The following is a 26,198-nucleotide window of genomic DNA, read 5'->3' as shown; positions in this document are numbered from 1 at the left end:
TGCTTATTAGCTCTCTAAGAGTATAGAGGAGTTCATCAAAACCTTTTAAAAAGGCTTTTCTACTTCTGTTAAGGTTTCCTCATTTATTTTACTAAGCCATATCAAGTAGAATACTTAATAAATGAGTATACTGTACAAAGAATGAAACACAAGAATTCTTTGAGTTCTATTTAGTAAATGCATGTTATTACTGGGATTCTTGTGATCTTGAAATGTAATTTCTGGGAAATTGTGGGCTGCCTGTCAGTCTTGGCCTGTGAAATTCAGCGGTGTGGGGGATGGGGAAGGAGGTTTCTTCTGCCAAGTTCTTGTCTCTTGTCTTCTGATTTATAAATATACATATCCCTCGCGTAGACTTAGAAACCAAGTACCAGTGGCTGGAGCTCACAAACATAAATTTTGAAAGGGCAAGCAACAGACTTCCTTATGACAAAAATAGTTTGTTTTGTGCTAAATTAATTAAGTCTAAGGTTTTTTTCTTTAGCTGCAATCAAACATTAATTTTACACTTCTTTTGACCCAAGGTTATCTTAAAATTAAACCATTAGTGGTATATGAATCTAAAGCACCACACAAAAACTAACCATTAGCAGTCAGCTTTCATTAAAATGTACCAGTTTTAAAATATATTTTTATGCCTGGATCATAAGTCTGTTCTATTTTGTTTTCATTATGGACAGTGTGCATATAATTAATTGAATCAAGGAGTAATTTTGCTGACTTTGAAGTAATTTAAAGACTGCCTACTCCTTTTCCTTATTAATTTAAAATATGTACAAAGACATGTTTTTAAAGTTTAAGCACTAGGGACCTTGGGGATTTTCTGTAATTGTACGCTGAGTAATTTTCAAGACAACACTGACAAAATATTTACTATTTTATTTATTTTTAGTAAGTCTGTTTCCATCTGCATTCTCTAAAACATTCAATTACTACTGAAACCTTAATATTGGCAGTCCTTTATCCTGACTAAACTGAAAATATGCAAAGCACTTTTTATTTTAGCAACCACATAGTGCTTTATTTTAGTTTGTTTTAGTGACAACCCCTATAGTCAAGATTGCAAAATAGTTTCCATTGAAACCCTCTGTGCTCATATACTTTTTTAAAATATCTGAATCATTCACTTTTAGAGCTGAAATTTTTTTCTTTGTTTTCTGAGTGTGTGTGTTTGCAAAGTTTGAACAAATTCTCTTTAGCAATTTTTACTATGGAAGGGTGACAAAATACATTTTTCCCATTTGCAAACATAAAATTATCTTTTGTTTTTCTCAGAGTATGTGCTCATAATAAGCTATACTTTATTATAATAAAAATAATAAGGCATGGACACTAAGGAGTATATGCTTTACTCAGTTTTAGAATAGGCTTTTGAAAAAATGTTATGGGTGAAAGAAAATGCAGGACTGCACATGTATAGCAGAGATTTCAGTTTAAACCCTAATTGCAGCAGCTGAGAAGCTATGCTGCTGATTGAGAGGGGAATTAGTTGGAACTGTATACCTACGTACACGAGAATTTTTCTTGAATTCTGTAAGTGCATGCCCAGTGATATACCTTTATTCCTCCAAGTATTAGAGCTTTCTCCATTTGTATCAGTAAAAAGCCAGATAACTTTTTGAAAGTGTCTAGCACATTGTGGGTGATTCCAGAAATAAATAATAATGTACTGCTTTGCCCAGCTGTGACACACAGTAACTGACTTGGACGGTCATTGTCTTTCATTGACACTAGACTAGCTGGAAGCAAGTTCAGGAGCCTCTATGCCATGCCACAAGACTCTTGCAGGACACTGTTTTTCCAGCCCACTAACACTGTTGGGCTCTGATTCTATTTCCCGTCCATCAGATCACAGCCTATACAGCTTTGACTGACCACCTACTGGCCAATGACACAATTTCAAGAGGAAGACCTCTACTATCCACCTCCTACCAATCCTTGTTTTTAAAACAATGCCTTATATAGTCCATTCCCAGACTAGTGAGGAGCATGTAAAGCAGGCCTGCACAACATGCGGCCCACGGAGGCTCACTGTGTGGCCCGTGGGGGGATTCTAAATCCTGCGCACACGGCGCTCTGCGGGCAGCCCAGAGCCCTTTGAATCCCAGCCGCGGTTCCGGCGGCCGGGCTTTAAAGGGCTCTGGGCTCCCCGCCACTGCGGGCAGCCCAGAGCCCTATGAATACCGGCCGCGGCGGGGATATAAAGGGCTCAGAGCTCCCCATGGCTGCGGGCAGCCCAGAGCCCTTTGAAGCTCCGGCGGCCGGGCTGGGGCTGGGATTTAAAGGGATCGGGCTCCCCTCAGCGGCAGGAGCTCTGGGCCCTTTAAATCCCTGCCCCAGCCCCGCAAAGCTCCGGTTCCCCTGGCTGCTGGAGCCCCGGGCCTTTTAATTTGCCCCGAGGGCTCCCAGCCACCTCTTCAGCTGGGATCCCCTGGTTGATTTAAAATAAAGTATCACCTTCCCACCCCCAACCTTCCTTTTTGGCCCACAGCTGTTTTGGTGGGGAGGCGCTGGGGAAGGAGGGTTTGTTTCTGCAGGGCTGGGTGGCGCTGGGGCGGGGTGTTTACGCGGGGCCCGGAGGTGCTGGGAGGGGTGCTTCTGCGGGGCCGGGGGGTTTCGGCCCTCAGCTGTTTTCTTTGGAGTAATGTGGCCCTCGCCGCTTTACGAGTTGTGCAGGCCTGATGTAAAGAATCAAAAAGTTATGCCCTAGGTGGCTCACTGATTGCTTTCATTACTGATTCCTTTACCTTTAATTGGAAACCATTATGACAATATTAAAACATGGCTGCAGCTACTGAGAAGTTTTCATTGCAATATTCAATGAGTTTAAGTTTTAAACAAACAAATGGAAAATAGTGTGGTGTACTCCACTTTAAGGTTGAGTCAAATAATCAGGGTGGATTTGATTTATATCATTATTTAAATCACTAGTCAGGAAGACTCTATTTTAATCATGGATTTCTACATAAAAGTGCATTCTTGTTGGTTGTTATAACCTTAATACATATTCTTCACAACTCAGATGTAGGTTTCATTTTTAGAAGGTACACACTATACATTTTGAAAGTGATTTATTTTGAAAACTTTTCTGATTAATTTTACAGCTATACCAGAAAATGAATGATTGTTTGGTTATTTCATTTACCAACGATAATTGAAGCAGATATTTATGAAGTAATTGGGAGGTGAACTATCTCCAATTCAACAGGTTAATCATTAATATTTGGAGGATTTTCTTGCCGTGCTGTATTTGGAGAACGTCACCAGACAGACATTTAAGTTGTTTTATTTAACTGCAACAACAATGTTATGTATTCTGGATTTTTTTTCTTCGACAGCAAACATATAATATTTTAATAAAACAGGCATATGAATTATTGAATTTAGTTAAACATTCAAGTTTTTTTAAAATCAGGTTTGTTTTTGTTAAAACTGTTTAACTAAAAGAGTTAAATGAAGTATTTAAAAAAACCGACAAATTAAATTGACTGTGTCAGCCAGGTCAACATGAGAAACTTAAAATTTTGGCTTCTGCAGGTAACTCAGTCGTTTTCACCTTCATTTTCCTGTTTGTTCATAATCTGGAAAAGAGAGACAAGCTTTCCTGCTTTTTCAGGTCCCAAATGATTTCTCAGTTTGGAATGAATTAGTCCAAAGGAAGAAAAAATTCTTTCTGCGTCGGCAGAAGAAGTTACTGCTGTTAAAAGTGAGATGATCACTTCAACAGTCTGTGAATCCAAGTGCTTAAGTGATTTCCACCAGTTCACTGGTGTGACTTGCTTTAAAACATCATCAGCAAACATATTTCTCAAATGGTTCTTATTCCCAAACTGGGTCTCTCTTACGGCCTGCTGCTATTATAGGTTTTCCCTTCTAGTGAGATAATGGTATGGTAGATCTCAAATCAATGAAGGCTACACTCAGAAAGACCTCAAGACTTCTGGAATATGCTGCTCAAACAGTTTCAGTTTTGTTTTACTGCCTGTCCCTCCTTTCTCACATTTATCTCCAGACTTCCTCTCCTTGTCCAGATCTATTCTGTCCCCAACAGTCTTCTGTTCATTGAACTTTTTGAAACTTTGCACTTTTAGAGAGAGGTAAGGGATTGACACTGTACACAAATTTGCAGACACAATAGAGTTGAGATCTGTAATTTCTCACCTCTACATGTTTGTTTATTTAAAAACATTTTTGCTGTTAACAAGCATATTATCTCTGGAGACACAAATCCACAGTTTGAGAACTGCAAAACTAAGCATCTCTGATGGTATCATCTAGGCTGAGCACTGAATCCCATAGGGTAGATAGAAAGATTAACCTAAATAATCTATACAGAAGCCCATGAAACCCCATAAAATAGGGTCCCTAATCCAGGAACTATTGCAACTCATTTACAAAACTTTTCTTGAAAATTACATGAATATATTGTCTCGTACTATAGAAGTAGAGTTTATAATCCCTATTCCATGATGAGATATCTTTGAGCTATAATGTATCTTAATTAAAATTATCTTTAGATAGTTTTTTCCCTCAAAAAGCATTTTATCAAAAAAACCCAATTTAAATAAAAAAACATCCCATTTAAATAAACACAATCTGAGTTTTATCCAACCTGCAAATAATATAGCTGCTGTGGATTCAGGTTGTCAATTGGTTTGGCCATTTTGTTTGCATGAAGAGGGGGTACAGTTAACTCCCTCCCCCATTTTTTTCTTTGGTCATCTTTAGAAAGTATTGATCCATTTATTTATGCCACTTCCAAAGTTCTAAAAAATTGTATTCCCTCAGCTCCCTTCACCATATCAGAGTAATTATTTATCAGTTATTTTTTAATTTCCATTTAAAAGAATCTATCCATTATTTTAGGTGTTTTCACAATAATAAATACAATATATAATTAAACTGTAAAAATATAATGGACTGTTCACAATTTACTTTATTTTTCTGTGCTTCAGTATAAAGCATAATATCCTCACATCTTATTAGCCCAGCTTCCTTAACTTACCTCCTCAAATGCCTAACAAAATGGTTTGTAAAAAATAATACAAAATTACAAATAAATAAAAGAAGAAAACAAAATGGGTGTTGTGCATTAGGACGTGTGGGCATCCTTGGTGGTAATGGACTGGAAGAAGTGGAGGCATAGAAATCAGGGTAATCACCTGTTTTGGAAAATCAGAATGTGAAACCTATTTATACTCAAATTAGGATTGTCATCCAACGAAGGGCATTGGTATTGCTGAAACGATGAACAGAGTGCATATTGGCAACGGTCATACTGACAAAATGGATGATATAGCTACAGAAATTAGAAGAAAAATTATAAATCTAGCCACTCATCGTTTCTGTGAACAAAATATGTCATTTGTTGCAATAGAAGGCCAAGTGAACATAAGGTGGGAAAATCTTTTTATCTTAGGTTTTTGCAGTTCTTCAAGGTAGACAGAAGTACAACTTTTGGTAATATTTCTGCTAGTAACCCAAAAGTCAGATACTTGGATGAAGGATTCACACACAAGTTCAAATGATACTCGTGGGAAAAACTTTCTTTCATACTTCTCCCAAACCTAACAAGCAATGCATGTAGTTGAGATTTGTAAACTACAGTTGACTGCTACCTAAACATACCACGCTGCGTGTATAGCTTTGCCTAGTTTCTTTGGCAGCAACTAGTGCAGGAACACACACGCAGCTTATGGAGAAGGATGGCAATCATATTTGTTGCCTTTTAGTTGCCAGCTTAATTAATGTTTCGTTTGTTTTTTCTGTTAGATTTAAAAAAAATAAAAGCTCATGCATGCTAGGATGTTGCATGTAAAAGCCTACTTAGTTATACTTTAGTATAACATTAAGCTTACAAAGTTAATCATTCAAAAGGTAAAAAATGCAAAAAGGAAAAAATTGCATGTAGAGCAGGAGTGGCCAAACTTTTTGGCCTGAGGGCCACATCGAGGTATGGAAATTGTATGGCAGGCCATGAATGCTCATGAAATTGGGGGTAGGAGTGGGGGAGGGGGGAGGGTTCTGGCTGGTTGTGTGGGCTCTGGGGTGGGGACAGAAAAGAGGAATTTTCAGGGTGTGGGAGGGGGCTCCAGGTTGGGGTGCGAGGGGGGTGCATGCAGGCTCTGGGGTGGGGCTGGGGATGAGGGGCTTGGCGTACAACGGGGCACTGGGCTGGGATTGAGGGGGATCAGGGCTGAGGCAGGGCATTGGGGCACCAGGGGGGCTCAGGGGTGCAGGCTCCGAGCAGCGCTTACTGCAAGCAGCTCCTGGAAGCATGTCCCCTTTCCGGCTCCGAGGCGTGGCCGGGTGGCTCTGCGCGCTGCCCCATCTGCAGGTGCCAGTCCCGCAACTCCCATTAGCTGGGACCCGCGGCCAATGGGAGCTGCGGGGCTGCACCTGCGGGCACGGTAGCATGCAGAGCTGCCTGGCCATGCCTCCACATGCTGTGTAGGAGCCAGAGTGGGGTCATGCCGGCTGCTTCTTGGGTGCTGCGCAGAGCAAGCCCCCGCCCCTCTCTCCGGCGGGAGTTAAGGGCCAGATTTAATGGTCTGACGGGCTGGATGTGGGCTGTAGTTTGGCCACCCCTGATATTGTATTCTGGCTCCATGGGGAAGTTACAGTGGTTTCCTGCAGAAACTAAAATCACATTTTTGTGTGGATGGGGGAATAATTAATGCAAATCCCTAGGCAAGTAACAAGTCTGGAGAAGCTCACTCCTGAGGGAAAGGAAAATTGCATATACTAGTTTGACCTGGTTAAAGAGATCAAGAAAACAAAGAACTGAACACTGTATAAAGTAACCATAAGGGTGCAGGTCACTCTCACCTGATTCAGGGACTGACATGAAGCGTCAACCTGTGGGAACAGGCCCTGCCAGAGGACCTGATGTACTTTGAAACCTGCTAGGGTCTCCATGCAGAAGATGGGGGACACCTGGCAAGCTAGACATTGCATATAAGCTGTTTGTTTTGAACATATGTTTTCTCTGTAATGCTGTTGATCTGAATAAGTCATACCTTGCTTTATGAAAGGTGGCTGGATGCTGGCTATTGCTGTCATTGCCCCTGAGAGAACAGAACAGCAGATGCTGAACTAAATCAGACTTGCTGAGTCAGTTACAGTGAATTACAGGAGGAATTGCAGGCTAACCTGCTGGTCTAGATGGAAAGTGTCACGGGTTCTGCCCCAAGAAAGGTGACCGTTAGAAGCCTGAGATATAAGTGGAATGCCCTCAAAGGAGTCGGAGGTGCACTTATCTCAGGAACTATGACACATATACCATCGTGTAATGTAACTTAACACTGTAAAAACTTACATAAAAATGTTTATTCCTATTTGTCTTAAGCATCGTATTTAATTGTGTCCCTAAATATGTATTTGACATGAGAGCTGGATTCCTTTTCTCTGGACCAATGTGACAATGAACTATTTAGCAATCCATTAATAGTTTGTTCTGTTAATAGAGCACAAACAGAAATTTTGTTGTTGTAGATTTTTTTGTTTATACCTTTACATATATTGATGTATACTTCCTTTCCTTATTAACCTGCTTTATTATACAGTATTTCAATTTAAATATTTGGTTTAGTTGCATTTTGCTTTCTACTCCTCACTTTGACAATTTTCATAAACTCCCTTTGTCTTACATGGTTGCAGCAGTACAGAGTAATTCAAACTGCTCCATACATTTCTAAGTTAAGGGGCCATAGTTTAGCTTGCACATGCAACCTTAATTATTGCATTTCCTGCATTGTTGCATGTTCCTACCTAAGACACTGTAGTTTTGCATTTAGTTTTATTAATAAGGGTGACTGAAAATTATTTTCAATATAATTGGATATTTTATATATATATATTTTAAACGGGTTTATTTTTTAAGTTAAATCTGAAAATATGACAAACTACGTTTAGATCTAAACTTACTATAATGCGGCGTCACAGTGCGGCTTTTGTGCTGGCTGTGGATGCACGTGACTTTTGCAGCCTGACAAATACAAGAGAAGGCTCGTGAACAGAACCAACGACCTGTATGTGCTGTTTGTTTGACCTGAGTAAGGCTTTGACATGGTGAATCACGGGGGCCTATGGAAACTCCTTCATAAAATAGAACCTCAAATTATGAACACCTCTGGAATGGAGGTTGTTAGTAACTCTGAAATGTTCAGATCTCTGAACAAAACGTTATGGTTCTTTCAAAAGTTTACAACTGAACATTGACTTAATACAGCTTTGAAACTTTACTATGCAGAAGAAAAATGCTGCTTTTAACCATCTTAATTTAAATGAAACAAGCACAGAAATATTCCTTACCTTGTGAATATTTTTTGATAGTTTATCTTTAACACAGTACTGTAAAGTAATTGCCTTTTTTGTCTCTGCTGCCTGATTGCATATTTTCTGATTCCAAATGAGTTGTGTGGTTGACTGGTCAGTTCATAACTGGTGTTCATAACTTTAAGGTTGTACTGTAATCAAACAGCTATCAAGAGAGCTCATGTACCAGCCAGAACCAGATTGCAAGCATCATGATACCATTGTCACTAAGCTCTGTCAGGAAATTCTACTACCTGGTTAGCATGCTTTCCAGCAGCACCATGTTATATGATGATCGTTCAGTGACTGTAAAGGGCAGTTTGGCATTTGGCAGGCTCTGGTGGGACCATAAAGTCTGTACTCATCTCACTCCTTTATGGTTGTGAGACATGAACACTCTACCAAAGCCACATCAAACAACTGGAAGTCTTCCACCTTCACTGCCCTAAGATCCATCTGCAGCATCACGTGCCAGGACTGATCCCCAACACCAAAGTCCTTGAGAGGTGCCAAATCCTTAGCATCAAGAGCATGCTCATCAGAGCTCAACTTTGGAGGCTTCCCATATATCGAAAGTGATGTTCTACAGCCACTGAGCATAGGAACCCACAATAAGAGTTGACCCATCCTCTGATACAATGACACCCTTGAAGGCCAACCTCAAAGTGTGTAAGATAGACATTAAAATTTGGGGGATAAGTTGCACAGAATAGACCCAGAAGGAGAATTGTGTGCCGTAAGGCTGTGTCCAATTTTCAGTGGTATGTGAGATCTTTGCTTGAGAAGAGAGTGCATCATTAGGTTGATGCCTCACACCGTCCCGCCGCCAACGACTATACATGCAGCCGCATTTGCAAATCCAGGATTGGACTTGCTTTCCATGTGAGAAGCCATAAAAACAAATAAACCCAGAACTTAATATACTAGCTGAACGCTCATCTGTCAACGCTACGGGAGAATCCATCACTATAATCTGTTACAATAATGTAAATGAAATAAATAAATTACAGTACATATTTACTGCTGAAGTTTAGGTGCAGAGAGCACATTTTCTTAATTGCATTGAACTAGTTCAATCAACTGAAATGACTAGTGCAGTCAAATTTAACATTTTGAGTGAGTTCAAAAAGCAGGACATTGTTTACTTTTTTCTGTCTGAATAGGAATTAGTTGTGAAAGGATGAGATATGCTAGTTCTAAAATCTTGAAAGACTGTGATCAGAAACAATTATTCAGTTCATTAGCTGTAGAATACTTCCTTTTTATTTAATAAATCAGTTCATTTTAAATGCAAAATGTTTGGATAGACTTTTTTTCTCTCATCTGCATATTTAATATTAATAACAATAAATACCTACCTCTTCTGTGTAGCATTATTAACTAATGAAAATAATTTTAAATGCTCATTGTGGATTTTTAATTGGATTGTAATTTCCGTACAGATAGTTTGTCACAAATTGCAAAGGAAAATTTAAGAAAAGCATCATTCACCATTTTCTAGATTAATATAAAAAGTAAAAAATTAAGAATCTGAATATAAATTTTTGCTTAAGTAAATGTGTATTAATACAATTATATCTTTCTGGTTAGCAAAATGTACCACATTTAGTGTATATGTAGTTGCAAATCAATGTGTTTTTTAATGAGTACTAACCAATGATCATCAATCTTTCTTTAGGAAAATAACTAAAGTACAAATGTAAAACAAGATTCAAATCATGGATTTAAATCAATGTTTCCTGCTTGCTGATTTAATAATTTAAATTACCATTAAGTGCCAGGCTGATTTGATTTAAATCAATGTTAAATGGATTTTTAATATATTCTTTACGGGAAAACCTTGAAAAGATCAGTTTAAATAAATAAAAAAAAATCTTCAGTTTAGTATGAGCTGTTTAAAGTATGTTAATGATTTAGGCAGTTGTTTAATATTAACTTTGTGTTCCAAATAGTGTCTTCCTTTAGGTCTTTTGAAATAAGTCTGGTTTTGATTGATTAACTTTATTTTGGGTGTTTGGTAGTAGTTACTCAAGCAACTATGAACCTCCCCCTCTTCAGAGCATTTTAAAAAGTAATCATTAGTTGAACTGATGACGCTATTTAAAGGGTTATGAAACAGACTAAACTGGCTCTAACTATAACTTTGACCTTTTTGACCAAATTGTGGGAGTTGTGCCAAAATTTGATAATAAGCAGTTCTGGGAAGTTCTTTAGTATTGAATTCCAGGGCTGCATGAGTGATGCACTAAAGATCTACTTGTGATTGATGTAATACTTGCCTAATACATTTTTAGGCTTAAATAGGTCATTTACCTAATAGAAAAATTGCATAGACCCTGACTTAAGCAGCAACTTCTTAATGACTTTTTAAAATGCTCAGTTGAAGAGTTAAGTTGCTAACTCCTTTCCACCTCAATGTAAGTAGTCAGCCTGCCTCTGCAAATACTCCCTTTAGTTGCATCTTCATCTGTAATAAGAAGGAAAAAACTCAGCTCAGAGATTGGGGTTTCTTACGATTGTCATTGAGCTTTTCAGGCAAAGGTTGCAGGATTAATTTGCATTCACAAAGCTTTTCTGGCTTTGAAAGAGTTTGAGATCAGAGGTCTGTTTAATCCTGACTGATTTCAGTAGACTGAAGGCCTCTGTTTTCTTCAGCCACCTGTCAACACATACAGTTCTATTATTCCTAGAGGTTATTTCTGGTGTCTTGCAAGAACATATCTTTCTTCAAATTGAGTACTTAGCCTTAAATTTAGGACTAGCTTGAAACAAAAAATGACTTGTCTGAGCTACTGCGAAGGTGATGAGATCTGTCCAAAAGGTATTTATTCTCACTACTTTTTCAGAAGGGGAAATTGAGACAGACCCAGAAACATACCCAGATGCATGAGAGTCAGGGGCTACTGAGCTGGGCTTATAACTTAAAAGATTCATTTTCATCCAGTCCATCAAACCATGCTGCTTCTCTGGTTTCATGGATCTTCTCCCCCTAAGTATGGGCAAAATAAGCAATACCCTATCTTACTAGCAAAAAAGCCTTGTGGTTATTCTTCCAAGGAGGAGTATGTCTTCATACTGTTACTTCCGATTAAAAGTACAGAGCAGGCAATGCTTAAGGTGGTACGTCCATCATTGAATTTTGCCATAGTACAACACGTTAGAGCACATAATTCAGTGAACATTACAGTGTGACAGTACTGTGTGTATCCATAGTATTTTCCATCCAATCCCTTCAAAATGCTTTGCTAATATTAATAAATTTTCTCACGCCCTCTGTGATGTAAGTTAAAATTCTAGGTGTATTGTAAAGCCTTCATTCTGGTGATTTGTGGCGCACGCATTGTTTAAAGAAAAAGTGTGTGTGGGTGTGAGAGAGAGAGAGAGAGTGCGAGCGCCTTTGAGGAAGTTATCTGAAGGACTGAAGAAACCTAGCAGCTTCAAATGCTGCCTTGAATGTGCTTGTAACATGTTCCTCAATTGTCTGTTTTGCCATTGCTTTGACTTTGACTAATCTAGCTGCAGCATTTTCAAAGCAAAAGGTGAAAGCAAAATCAGAGGTCTGATCAGAAGGAGACACATCTCGGCATTGCTAGACTCTCGTCCAAATTGGTGTGAGGGACCTCACTCCACACACAGTATAGGGGGAGGTCCTTTCACCATCACATAAGCTTGGACTGCCTTTAAATCTTGTCAGTTTTCAAACCTTCTGTGACAGATGTAGAGTTGCTTTGTAATCACGGAGGGCATGGCTACACTTGCAAATTTGCAGTGCTGCAGCAGGGTGTGAAAACACACCCTCTCCAGCGCTGCAAATTGTGGCGCTGCAAAGCGCCAGTGTGGTCAAAGCCCCAGCGCTGGGAGCGCAGCTCCCAGCGCTGTACGTTATTCCCCACAGGGAGGTGGAGTACAGACAGCGCTGGGAGAGCTCTCTCCCAGCGCTGGCGCTTTGACTGCACTTAGCGCTTCAAAGCGCTGCTGCGGTAGTGCTGCCGCAGCAGCGCTTTGAAGTGCAAGTGTAGCCATAGCCTTAGGAATAGGGCTCTGCTTGTCTGGCAGTGGTAAGGGGTTTATGGTAGGACTACAAGGAGTTTATTCAAGCAGGGACTGGCTGCATGTCAGCATGAACAAGGGCAATATCTTCAGAGTGCCACCCATTTATTTATGCACTTGAAGGACAATATTATACACATTTGCTTTGATATCTGACTTCTAACCTCCTGTTGAGCTCACTAGGCCAATTTGTTAAGGGGGAGAGTCACAGTTTGTAATCATAGGAGTATCAAAAGCCCAAGAAGCAAGATAAAGGGCTTCTGGTGGGGACACGAGATATTGTCAAGGGAGGAGGAGAATGGTTGCTGGGGGTTGCTCTAGGAGCCAGGGAGCTGAAGGAAAGAGGGATGCCCTACGGTTTGCAAGGGATGGCAATCCACTGGGAAGATAGGTATATGATAGGGCTCTTATTGTTTTTAAATACTTTTTCTCTTATGCTTTGCTATGTTCCTACTGTTAAGATTAAATAATAACTTGCTTTATGAAAGCTTTCAGGTCACTGTATTGACCATTGGCCACACCTCCCAAAGGAAAGACTTGCAGGTATTGAATCCATTTGGGCTTGGTGAGTTATCAGGATTGGAACACAGAGCTCTGTAGTCTGGGGACCCAGTTTATAAGCGGGAGACTCATGGGGTTCCACGCTGAGATAAGTCAGCTCACAGGGCCTAAAACTTGAGGACAGGTACTCAGAAATCAGAGAAGAGAACAGGAGTACTTGTGGCACCTTAGAGACTAACACATTTATTTGAGCATAAACTTTCGTGGGCTACAGCCCACTTCATCGGATGCATGCAGCGGAAAATACAGTAGGAAGATATTTTACACAGAGAGAGAGAGAGAGAGAGAGAACATGAAACAATAGGTGTTACCATACATACTATAAGGCGAGTGATCAGTTAAGGTGAGTTGTTATCAGCAGGAGAGAAAAAGAACTGTTTGTAGTGGTAATGAAAATGGCCCATTTCCAGCAATTGACAAGAAGATGTGAGGAACTGTGTGTGTGTTGGGGGTGGGGGAGATAAGCATTGGGAAATAGTTTTACTTTGTGTAATGGCCCATCCACTCCCAGTCTTTATTCAGTCAAATTAATTTAATTAATTCCAAATTAATTTGCAAATTGGACACCATTAAATTAAGCTCGAATAAGGACTGGGAGTGAAGTCGGCCCTGGCTGTAGCCCACGAAAGCTTCTGCTCAAATAAATTTGTTAGTCTTTAAGGTGCCACAAGTACTCCTGTTCTTTTTATGGATACAGACTAACAGGGCTGCTACTCTGAAAGGAATCAGAGCGGGGTCAAAAGTGCAACTGCTCTTTAATTGTGATAGCTCCCATACATGCCTCTCTATTCTGCAGCATAACCAGTGGGTTACAGTTCTGATAGTTGAGGCTACAGCTTATGCAATGTTTTTCTCCGTGGTGTCTGACTTTTGATTTTGTAAGATTCTTGTATCTTAAGCAGTACAAGAATATACCAGGAAGCAAGGCTTCTCAAAGTGGAAATTCCATTGTGAAAATAAAGAGCCTACCTAGTTTCCATGTATATTTAAATACCTGTCAGTTCATTTTTCCATCAGTACTTCTAGCTATGCAAACATCTGATTTTAAAACTAATTTGCCATTTACCATTTAAGTCAGCATCTACCTACAACACAGTTTGATCTAACTTAAACGCAATTTCCCCCATATATTTAGAATTAAAGAGATGAGGTTCTGGTTGCTAAACATTGGCATTTGAATTGCTCTTCCTATAAAGTGTCTGTATTCAACTTGCTGTCTTCTGTAGACATAGTACAAAACTGAATCAAGTTAATCTTTTTACATTTGCTTGTATGAGTGTGAACAGATCACATTTCACACTCTTAAGACAAATGCACACACACAACCATAAAGCTGCTGTGTTTTAGAAAAGCCATTCTGCTACATCTAGGGTTTAGTGTTTACCTGCAATGGAAAATTCCTGCAATGGTAGGGTGATTATTACTGGATGATAAATCCAGGATTAAGTGACAATCAGTGAAGTTTCAGATTATAAATAGGACATATTTTCTATATTTCTATATTTTCTTATAGAAAAAGAATCCTGCATGCAAATATTATAAATTGTATTTACCCACTTGCATAGCTTATGTTTACAATTTAGCTTAACATGAAAGTAGAAAAATGCTTAGCCTGAAGCCCAATTGTTAAAAAGAAAACTTGGATTATTTTATTTGTGTGCTATTAGTAAAGTTGTTGAAGGTTTTCATTAAAAGTAAATTGCAGAGAAGCACATTAATTGTCCCCTTGTTAGTTCCTTTTTTTAATCTGTAAACATTGGTGCATAATTTATTTTTTTCTGTTTTTTCTTTTAAATCACATAAGAATTATCAGGTTTGATTTCTTTTTGCTGGAAGATTGGAGTTGGATGGTCAAATCACAATAAGATGAAACACAAACTACAGTCTGTCATTTAATGATTTGGAGATTATAGGGCCAGAAGGGATGATTGTGGTCACCTACACAGGCCATAGGCCTTCCCTGAATTAATTCCTGTTTGAGCTAGACTAATAGCAAAACATCCAGTCTTGATTTAAAATATTCCAGTGATGGAGAATCTACCATTACCCTTCATAGATTGTTCCAGTAGTTGCACCTTATTTCAAGTCTGAATTTGTTTAGCTGTAACTTCCAGCTAGTAAATACAGTTGGTCAAATTTGATGTTCACAGTGATCCCTTTGGCCTTGGAATCAATGAATCTAGATCTTGTTATACCTCAGCATGCTATTCTCCTCATTTCTATTCCCCATGCAGGTATTTATAGACTGATCAAGTCACCTCTTGATATTCTTTTGATAAGATTAGTATGGTGAGCTCCTTGAGTCTCACTATAAAGCATTTTTCCAGTCCTTGAAAATGGACCATAGTGAAAATGTAATCCGTGCAGCCTCAATAATTGATTTTTTTCCCTCCCACACTAACGACCCCCATATGCATGTTGGACAAGAGGGGTGACATGATGGAAATTTGCCACAGCCAACATGAGATTGCCTTCAGGGTATGATACTGAAGTGGATGAGAATAGTGAGCACTAATATTTTTGCATCAGTTGGACTTGTGACATGAGTGATAACTGTAGGATTCATCCATTAACTTGCGGTCAAGTGTTCGCCTAGTAGGACAAATGATTAAAAATGAATTTTGTGGAACAAGCCTATCATTTTACAGAAGTATTTGTTGCTTTACATTGATGAAACCATGTAATAATTTTCTTTGCATTTAATATAAATGTAGTAGTATTGCTGAAATCTCCTGGACTCAGCTTAGGAAAGTGTTGTTGATTTTACAGCAAAAACAGTTCCTAACTAGCTAAAATGAATTTTCTTAAATTCATTTATATTTTGAAAGAATAACGATGAAAACTTTAAGCCAGATAGGTGACTTTGGGTGGGAATTAAAGTCAATGATTATACCAGTTTAAAATGAAAGTGCCTTCTTACTTTACGCATAGCAAAACGCTTGATTTCTCCTATAATAGTATGTAAAATGAAAACAGCCACATATTGCAAAGATACATATTGTAAAGGAAGTGAAAAATAAATCTCTTAAATGTAATAAAGAATAAATAACAAGACAATAGGAAACTGCCATTGTGACAACTAGATTTTGATTGACATGCAGCAGTGTTTCTGCTCCATAAATACCATTTAAAAAACCCCCAAAATCTACGTAGTTTTTCATATTATTACACTTTGTGCCTTTGAGAGGATAGAAATGAACACCAAGTATTAATGTAAGAACCTTTCATTGTGTGGGTTTTTTTTTTCTTTTAACTACAGTTTAGCACTTTCATGGCTTACTAGTAAGACCTTCAAAGAAAAACTGATTTTTTGTTTTGTTTTGTTTCCATAGTTGCATTAAAATCTTCCAACTGTACCAGACCTGAGATAAATGGCATTCAGGACAGCTGCAGAACAGCTAAGCCTGGAGAAAGCATACATCTACTAGAAGGAGAACTTTTATTACAGGTATGTTTTACAGTGGATATAATATTTGCTGAAGAAAGATCTTTTTGTTACCTTTAATAAGCCAGCAGTTAACTGATGGGGTTTAGGAAGAAACTTCTTATAGTCAAATTACTATGTAATTGTCCATTATGGGGTTTCTTGAACCTTCCTCTGAGTTACCTGGTAATTTAAGAGACAGGCTACTGGACTGGATGAACCACAAATCTGATCCAGCATAGCAATTGCTATTTTCCTGCTATCAGGCAATAGTCTTCCAATTCTTTCTTACCCCTTAATTTCTAACAGACTATTTAAAACAAACAACAACAACAAAACCCAACAAATACACAAAACCATGCCTTGTATTGACGGGTTAAAATGCTAGCTGTCTGTAACCCAACTTGGAGGCTATTAACTTGGGAATTTATTTAAACATTACTTTTTAAAAAGCACATTGTAGAGCACTTTTTTTTTCTATTTTTGATACCTTCATACTCAAGATGTTTGAATTTATTTTGGGTTCAAACTATTTTGCATGCCATCTTTTATGAACAAGAAAAGTTATTGTGTTCTAAGTGCCATTTTAATTAATTTTGATTTGTATTTCTATTGTAAATTCAATTGTTACTGAAATGATTTGGCTTATAATAGAATGAACAGGGAGAAAATATAGTAGGTGTCTTTGAAAAACCATCTGGACTGCAGAAAGTCAGGAATGGAAATTTTCTATAAGGTATCCAAAACTCTGCTCACGTTTTTGTTGGGTAGCTAATGCAACTAAACTGATCAGTGTAAAAAACAAAACAAAAAAGTTCTAACAGATCACGGACCTATTTAAAGGTTGATGTGGATGTATTTAAAGATGCATGGTTGAGAATATGTGAATAATAGCATAAGATACCACTGCTAGTTATTGAATACAATATACGGCAGGGCTTTAATTGTACCTTTAAGGAACTGGCCCACATAGGGAATAATCATAGAATCATAAGACTGAAAGGGACCTTGAGAAGTCATCTAGTTTAGTCCCCTGCACTCATGGCAGGACTAAGTATTATCTAGACCATTGCTGACAGGTGTTTGTCTAACCTGCTCTTAAAAATCTTCAATGCTGGAGATTCCACAACCTCCCTAGGAGATTGTCCTCCAAATTTAGAGAAATGGGGAACTATAAGTAATTTGGTGCAATGAGACTAAGTTCTAGAGGTGAAAAAGAGTTAATGGAGAATCCAGAAAAGACACTGTGGGTGTGCCTCTGAGGGTATGTCTGCAGTGCAGTAAAACCCCATGGCTGGCCCGGATCAGTTCACTTAAGCTCATGGGGTCCCAGAGCTCAGGCTTCAACCTGTGCCCCAGTCAGCTGACAGCTAAAAGCTACCTTTTGGCCTCCCAAATTCTGGGCTGATCTAGGGGCTGAAGTGGCAGCCAGTGTAACTTATAACCCTGGTGAGTTTGTCTAAACTATGGTAGCCTGTCTCTGGCTGTCTATGGGCAGCTGTGCTGCCAAGGATCTATGCAACATTATGCACTGTGCCTCCACCTCCCCCAACCCCAGCACACTCCACCAAGTTGAAGTTTCACCTGCAGAATGCCTCCTATGCTATAATTTGCAAAGTAGCCCTCAGAAGACCGCCTTCAGCTCTCTTCCTCAGTTCCAGTGCAAGGGGATCTTGTTCCCAGGCTAAAAATGTGAGTGAGAAAGTAAGGAACAAACATAAGAAATGAGGGGAGAGGGCAAATAATACATTAAAGATGCTGTAATGCAAAAATCTTCCCTTATTTGTTAATTCTAAAGGCAGAAATTGGCCAGTTGAGAAGTGTTAGTTTTCCAAGGATTTTACTAATATAGAAATCAGCAGGCCCATATGACACACATAATTGGATATTACGGAATTAGATAACAAAGGTAGTGAGCCATTGACACTTACTGAAAATTTACATATGACTGATGTTACCAGAGGATTGCATCATGAAACTGGTAAATGAAAATGTCCGTTCCCAGTAAAATAATGGGACGAACATTGCCCCTATATATAGAAGATTATGGAACCATGAACAGAAAGCAGCATAGTCGTATAAAGAACAGATCTGACCAGGAAAAAGCATTTGCTTTTGTTGAGCAGAAATGCAAAATTATTTCTTGAAGGGAATGCAATACATTTAATTCAAAAGAATAGTGCTGAATAAAGGTTAGAAAAAGAACAGCTACAATTCTCTGTTAAAAAAGAACCAAAAGATCAAACATAGCTCTTATAGAAAGAACTGTTTATTTCCCTGGGACTTCTTCCCAAATTCTTTGAACAACTGAATTAATACTAGAAGGAATGGGGAAAGGGCCAGGAGAATGTCTTTCTTTGGAAATACATATGAAACTTTTAGCGCTACAATTTCATCAGTTTTGGAACAACTGTGTTCCAAGAGTCTAGGAACAGTGTTTTGCTTTTTTTTAACAATACCGTTCAGAATAATTTTAATCAATATATATTTGGCTGGGGGGGGGGGGCTGGAGCTCCAAGCCCCTGCAGATGGGGTTGGGGGGAGCTCGGATCTGGGGCAGCCGCCAGAGATGGTGTGGGGACCACAAGGTATAAATCCGACCCCGGTGTTGCATGCTACTTGGTCTTACTCTTGCAATGACTGAAAAGCTTCTTAGTATAGAAAGCAATATCTTGTCTCAGTTGGTTCAGCCTGTTACCACAGAGCACCAGTCTTCTGGACCTTGTACTGTCTTCCTATGTAATTCCAGGTGTAGTTCAAAGTATTGGTTAAAACCTATAACAATTTGTGATCTTGGACCTAGCTATCTAAAACTTACCCTCTTGAGTCGTGTAATGAAAGATACCATCTGCTGAGCTGCTCTAGGCAGTACTTCATGTGACTAAAATGTTTATAGGTGATGTGCTCACTGGAAGATCCTGTCTTCTCTGGTTGTTTGAAAAAGCCTACATTTGGCAATACAAGTTCAGGTCACATTGTAAAACCGAAACTTTTGATTCACTTCTAGTATCAGGGAGTAGGTGGAGGGAGGGGGAAGTGTTGTGTACGAATCATGGTTTTTATATACTATTTTGTATTTGGATATTTTTATTTTATTTATAAGAACATAAGAGGTCCACACTGGGTCAGACCAGTGGCCCATATAGCCTAGTATTCTATCTTCCAGCAGTGACCAATGCAAAATGCATCAGCGAGAATGAACCAACCGGGGCAATTATCTAGTGATTGATTCATCCCCGATCATCCAGTCAAAGGTTTATGGGGACACACAGCATGGGATTGTGTCCGTGACCTTCTTGGTTTATAGCCATCAATGACCCTGCAATCTCCATGAATTTATCTATTATTTTTTGAACCCATACTTTGGCCTTCACAGCATACACTGGCAGGGAGTGCCACAGGCTGACTGTGCATTGTTTGAAGAAGTACTTTATGTTTGTTTTAAACCTGCCACCAATTAATTTTGAGTGATTATGTTAAGGGGTAAAGAGTACTTCCTTACTCACTTTCTCCACACTATTCATCATTTTGTAGACCTCTATCATATCCACCCTTAGTTGTGTCTTTCTAAGCTGGTCAGTCTTTTTAATCTGTCTTCATATGGAAGCTGTTCCGTACACCTAATCATTTTTGTTGCTCTTTTCGGTACCTTTTTCCAGTTCTAATGTATCTTTTTTGAGATTGAGTGAACAAAACTGTATCCAGTATTCAAGATGTGGGCGTACCAGGGATTTATATAGTGACCATATGTTTTCCTAATGGTTCCCAACACGCTGTTAGATTTATTTTTTTTTGTCTGCTGCTGCTGTTGCTGCACGTTGAGCAGATACTTTCAGAGAACTATCCAAAATTTCTCCAAGATCTTTCTTGAATAGTAACAGCTAATTTAGACCCCCATCATTTTGTATGTATAATTGGAGCTATGTTTTCTAATGTGCGTTACTTTGCACTTATCACCATTGAATTTCATCTGCCATTTTTTGGCCCAGTCACCCAGTTTTCTGGGATCCCTTTGTACCTATTTCCATTGTGGAAAACTGATCATTTATTCCTACCCTTTTCCTATCTTTTAACTAGTTACTGATTCATGAGAAGGTCTTTCCCTCTTATCCCATGACTGCCTACTTTTTTAAGAGCCTTTGGTGATGGACCTTTACAATGGTTTCTGAAAGTACAAGTACGCTATATCCACTGGTCACCCTTGTTTAGGGGTCACCCTTGTTGACACTTAACAAATTTTAATAGATTGGTGAGCCATGATTTCCCTTTACAAAAGCCGTGTTGACTCTTTTGCCAACATATCATGTTAATCTATAATTCTGTTCTTTGCTATAGTTTCAACCAATTTGCCTGGTACAGAAGTTAGGCTTACTGGCCAGTAATTGAAAGGACTGATCCTGGAGCCTTTTTAAAAAACGGGCGTTACATTAGATATCCTCCAGTCATCTGGTACAGCAGCTGACTTCAGCGATAAATTACATACCGCAATTAGTAGTTCTGCAGTTTTATATTTGTGTTCCTTCAGAACTCTTGGGTGACCACCATCTCATCCTGTTGGTTTATTACTGTTTTATTTATCAATTTATTCCAAATTATCTTCTATTGACCCCTCAATCTGGGACAGTTTATCAAATTTGTCATCTAAAAAGAATGGTTCAAGTGTGGGACTCTCCCTCACGTCCTCTGCAGTGAAGACTGAGGCAAAGAATTCACTTAGCTTCTCTGCAACAGCATTGTCTTCTTTCAGTGCTCCTTTAGCTCCTTGATTTCAAAGACTAAGAATCATAATGATATAATAAAAAGTCAAAATCAAAGTCATTTATAAAACTATCCCAACGTTCTAATTAAATATCTGTTCACAAAGTAGAAAGGTTTTAATACATGATACAGATAAATTATGAACACTCCCTCTTGCACTTTCAAACTTTTACACAGTTTGTTTCCTAATAACCTAGTCACTATTTAGTTTGTAGTTGTCCTTCAAAGGTAATAATAATTCAGGTACTTGGATAAAAGAGAATAGATCTACTCCAATCACTATTCAGGTAGCAATAGATTGTCACTGATGTGTGACGATAAATTCCTAAAATAAATATTAGAATGCAAAAGTAAAATATTTTCTTAAGTATGAAATTCATTTATTCATATCATCCATAGCCCTCAGTCAAAACCAAAATCAAGTCCAGCTGCATCGTCTCCACCTGTCACGGGGTGCACTTACTGCTGGTGTCATCTCCTCCTGGGCACCCTGGAGATTAGCTCCGGCCAGGTTTTGTGCCCTCCCCTGGTGGTGTGTCTCCCGTAATCCTCTCGCCCTGTGGACCACACACTCCAGGAACCACAGACTCTTCTTTGTGACTCGGCCTTCCAGCCGCATAGTTCCCCCTTCTAAAGTATGTAATAAAGTCTTCTCGGAATAAATCAGGCAGTCCACTGTCATCTGCCTGGTCAGCGCCAAATCTCCAGTAGCGGGTAGGGGAACCGAGGCCCACCATCTACTCTGGGTTCCAGCTCAGAGGTTCTCCAGTGAGTAGCCAAGGCCAACACTGTCGTACCTAGCTGCTTTCCCCCTGATCCTTTCCTGGCTTCCTCCCTCCCTGGGTTTGCCACCATCCCAACTCCCTCCTCTCAGGGAATGACTGCAGCCTATCTTCCTGCAGCATCTTCTAGTTACAAAAACCTCACTTTCTGAGAGAGGTGCTAGAAAGAATTTTGAAAGAATTAGAGAGCTCATCTAATGATTGGTGTACAATTAAGGCTCACTTCATTTGCTGGTGTAATTTTTTTTTCCTACTGAATAGATCATGTCTTATACAGCATCACTGTAGTGACTGATATGACTACCAGGTACAGTAAATATAACCAGATAATGTGGTAGTTGAAGAAAAACTACAATCATAAGCCGGTTCATTTATAAGCCAAACACCCCTTCCCCTCCCCCCCCCCAGATGGATAAGTAAAAATGGAAAATTTTTATAACCCGTTCATAAGCTGACCCTATAATTCAGGGATCAGCAAACTTTGGCTCCCGAGCCATCAGGATAAGCCTCTGGTAGTCAGAGATGGTTTGTTTACCTCGAGCGTCCGCAGGCATGGAGGTAAACCTAAGTAAACAAAGTGTCCCGGCGCGCCAGCTGCTTACCCTGACAGGCCGGGACAGCAACTGGTGGGGAAATTTTTTGTGGGGGAGAAGCTGGGAGTCAGGGGAGTAACCCCTTTCACCACCCCCCCGCATGACCCCACTCCTAGCCTGGGACCCCCATGCTCTCCCCATCCCATCCCTTCCCACCTTATCAGGGGAGGATGTCTCTGACCTGGCTGGAACTGCTCCGGCGGCCAGACCGGGCTGCGCAGCTGAAGCATGTTCCAGCGGGCTGGGCCAGGTAGTGCGGCCACAGCCTGCTCTGAGGGGTGGGGCCAAGCGGCATGGCTGCTTTGGAGGCTGTGGGGGAGAGCAGTGTTACCAGAAGCAGAGAGACTCTGGCCCCACCTTTTCCCTTCTGTCTCTGCTGGCTGTGCTGCCTCTCCTTGCTCCCTCTGTTGGGGGGAGGGCCTGCGTCCCACCTCTCTATATCCGTTCATAAGCCGACCCCCGTCTCTGGCACTTCCCTTTTTTATTAAAAAAATGTGGCTTATGAACGAGTATATATGGTACATAGCAAGGGTACTGTTTTTTGTATAGCACCTAGCACAGTGTGGTCCTTATACAGGACCAGGGGTCCTGGTGGTTGTTATAATAAGGAAAAAATAAGGAATTATCTTCACCAACTTTTTCAAAAGTAACATCAAGAATGATGACCCCAACATTTTTCCTTTCTTTACCGCTGTTTCTTTGATATTGTCATCTTGAAATTAATCCCTAAAAAAAAATGAAAGGGGAAAAAATCCTAAAACAATGACTGTAAATTAATATTGATGAAAACTAATTTCCGCAATGACTAGAAAAGCTAATCAGAATTAAAGGTACTTCGGCATATTATTGTTTTAACTCTAAGCAGATACAGCAAACAAATACCAAGGAAGTATTAAGCTGACCAGTTTACTTTTTAAATGGAGCAAAACACACACATACATAAAGGACTTACTTATACTAAAGACATCCATCGGTTAGGTTTAAAATGAAATGAGTTTTATTTTTATCCAGTTTTTAAAAACAGATAAACGACATGATTAAACTGTTGAAACCAAACAAGAAATTGAAGATTTCAAACTTATGTAGGGCACCTGTATGGTTACAGAACATTATGTATTATTTTTCTAATAAAAGCTTTGGGAAAGTGATTTATTTTATATTTTATAGAAACTGAAGTTGCCACTTACCTAACATTAACCCATTTTTGGCATGGATAGCCATTTCTCTCTGAACTAAGCATCAGAACCACTGTACAATATGTTGCTCCAGACTGGAGAGATGGTCTCTTCATATTAGAATAAGCAAAGAATCTTTGACTTTTGGATGAAAAGGTACAGAAACTAATTTTAGCTGCTGGGCCAGAATTTAATCCCTATACAGTTTACAGCATTTTTTTTATTTTAGGTGTATTAGTACTGTATAAATCAAATCAAAAGAGCACCCAGACAAAGGCAATGACATTTTTGCACTGTCACTTTTAATTTATATTATCTTTTAACAAAACCAGGCACTTTACATAACTACTGCATGTCATTTAATCAGCTGTGAGATCTGCAAACCTCTTGTATTGGCTATACTATTAATTTAACTCTGTATTCTTTTTAACTCCTACTGTCACTTATTCTTCCAGGACTAGAACTGTAATATCCTGTTTATAGGTTGAGGGCACTTCATTTTTGAAAAGTTTTTAAACAGTTCCATAACTGTGATATTTCTGAATTTTTTTTTTAAAATGTAAGGTGCTCAAAGAGTCTTCAAAAAGGTAATTTCATGGACTATTTAACTTGACCTTATTAAACCTCGGTAATGGGAAGAACAAATTGAAGTAATATCTGCACCCTAAGAGGGAGAATTTATGAAATAACAGTTGTGCCGAGGACCACAAATGTGTAGGCGTGGTGGGTAATTCTTTGTAATGAGATTCGTTCTCTTATTTTAGTTTGTAAACATGACAGTATTTTATCATTCATTTACTTTGTGATCTAGAAGTTGTTAATAATAATAATTTTTCATACTAAACAAGATTTTTAAATGTGCTTATTTGAACACATTGTCAAAGTCTAACTCTAAATGCAACTATGGTAATTAAATGGCAAAACATACTTGGTTCAGTCCCTTGAGACAGCCTTTTGTTAAAATCTTGACTGGAATCCATGAAAGTAAATCAGCACCTTTTAGATGAGCTGCCAAGTCACAAATGTTCTGTTTGCTGTCACAACAATCGCTGTGAACCATATTGATTGTGAACTCAGATAAATACTCTTTGCGTGACTTTAAATAAGGTGCCACTTTGTCTAGTTCTTCATGAAGGGAAAATTCTCTTTAAAAACATTGTTTACTTGCAGCGACTGCTAGTACAGAGGTTTTCAGCTGCATATTTTAAATGATCTGCAAAATGCTTTTTTACTCATATAGAGCTTGATGACTTACTTGCCTCTCCATTTAATGCTTGTATGCACTATAAGTTAAGTAAAATAGATTTGGTTCCATTTTGTACTGCACATGAGGTATTTTATCCGTTAATTGTGCAAACGGTTTGGGTTATCTAAGCCTTGCTAAAGTTCCATTTGCACCATACATTGGTTGGGAGAATTGTGTTGTAACTAGATCTATATTGGTTTTATAGTACTGCTCATTACCATAATAACTCAACATCTTCAACAAAAAATTGGTAGCAGTAGAGAAGTTACTAGTGAACTTCATGAAGTCTCTTTGTGCTTTTCCCTTTTGGGGTTAAAAGTCTGAGATAATGTGTGGTTTTTTGTTTTTTTATGTATTTAAGTCCCCATTCATTATGATACTTGTAGTGTGGTGTGGATAAGCCTATAAATAAGTAAAAGGTAATGTTAAAGATGTTTATCTGTTATGTACTTAAAATTGAGAATCTATTATGCAATCTGAGCTAACCCTGCATTATTCCCTTATTTCTTCTATTATTGGGACTTTTTTTTGTAATAAACATCAAGGACAAAATTCATCCTTGGTGTAAATGACTTAATAGGACTTACTGTAGTGTTTTTCCTCAGTAGTGTTTCATCAGAAATTAAACTCAATATGTAGAATATAAGTATAGTATTTCAACTAACCTTTTACAAATTAATTTACACTTACCATATACCTATTTGGGGTGCATGACTCATTATCAGTTCATGATTTGTAGAGGTATGACTGTCTTGTGATTTGTGGTGTAAGGTAGGAGGGAGTTAGGTGACCTGATTATCTTAATCCTGCATTTATTGACTTTTGAATATCTGAGGTTTTAAGATGTAATTTACTATAAGTTAATTTCCTGGCTTTCAGGCATTTATTTTCTTTTGAAATTAGAGTGGCCTATTAGTTTTCCACTCTGAAGTTATTTGATAAATATTTGCATCCTTAACTACAGTTCATTGTTATAGTACTAAGTCCTCTCAGTTTATAAAAGCACATCTGTGCATTATTATTTTGCACAATAATAAAAAGTGCTAGATAGGAACTAGATGGTAGTGTTATGCGCTTGGAGAAGGATGGCTTAAAAGTCAGTATGCAGAAATGTGTACTTAGGATTTTATTTAAAATTTAAGATTCAGATTGCATTATACAGCATTGCATACCTTTGTAAAGTACTGGTAAAATCAGGACTTAATTGTCTAACGGTGTAAGTAGGGAAATTTTTTATTTCTTTTAAAGTGATACTTTGTTTTAATGCATTGCAGTTCAAACTAAAGCTGGAGG

At 38.6% G+C, this 26,198-nt stretch overlaps 1 protein-coding gene across 1 annotated transcript in view; it reads left to right on the top strand.

Moving 5' to 3' along the window:
• AHR (aryl hydrocarbon receptor) overlaps positions 1 to 26,198 on the top strand; it is a 99,336-nt gene that overhangs the window by 47,216 nt on the left and 25,922 nt on the right. The window contains exon 3 of the mRNA XM_045003469.1: positions 16,260 to 16,375. Coding sequence (XP_044859404.1) covers positions 16,260 to 16,375 — 116 coding nt within the window. The remainder of the gene's footprint in view (positions 1 to 16,259; positions 16,376 to 26,198) is intronic.

This window comes from Mauremys mutica, chromosome 2 (genome assembly GCF_020497125.1).
Source record: "Mauremys mutica isolate MM-2020 ecotype Southern chromosome 2, ASM2049712v1, whole genome shotgun sequence".
NCBI classification, from domain to species: domain Eukaryota; kingdom Metazoa; phylum Chordata; order Testudines; family Geoemydidae; genus Mauremys; species Mauremys mutica.
The sequence above is the reverse complement of the archived record's forward strand: the minus strand, read 5'-3'. Positions and strand labels throughout refer to the sequence as shown.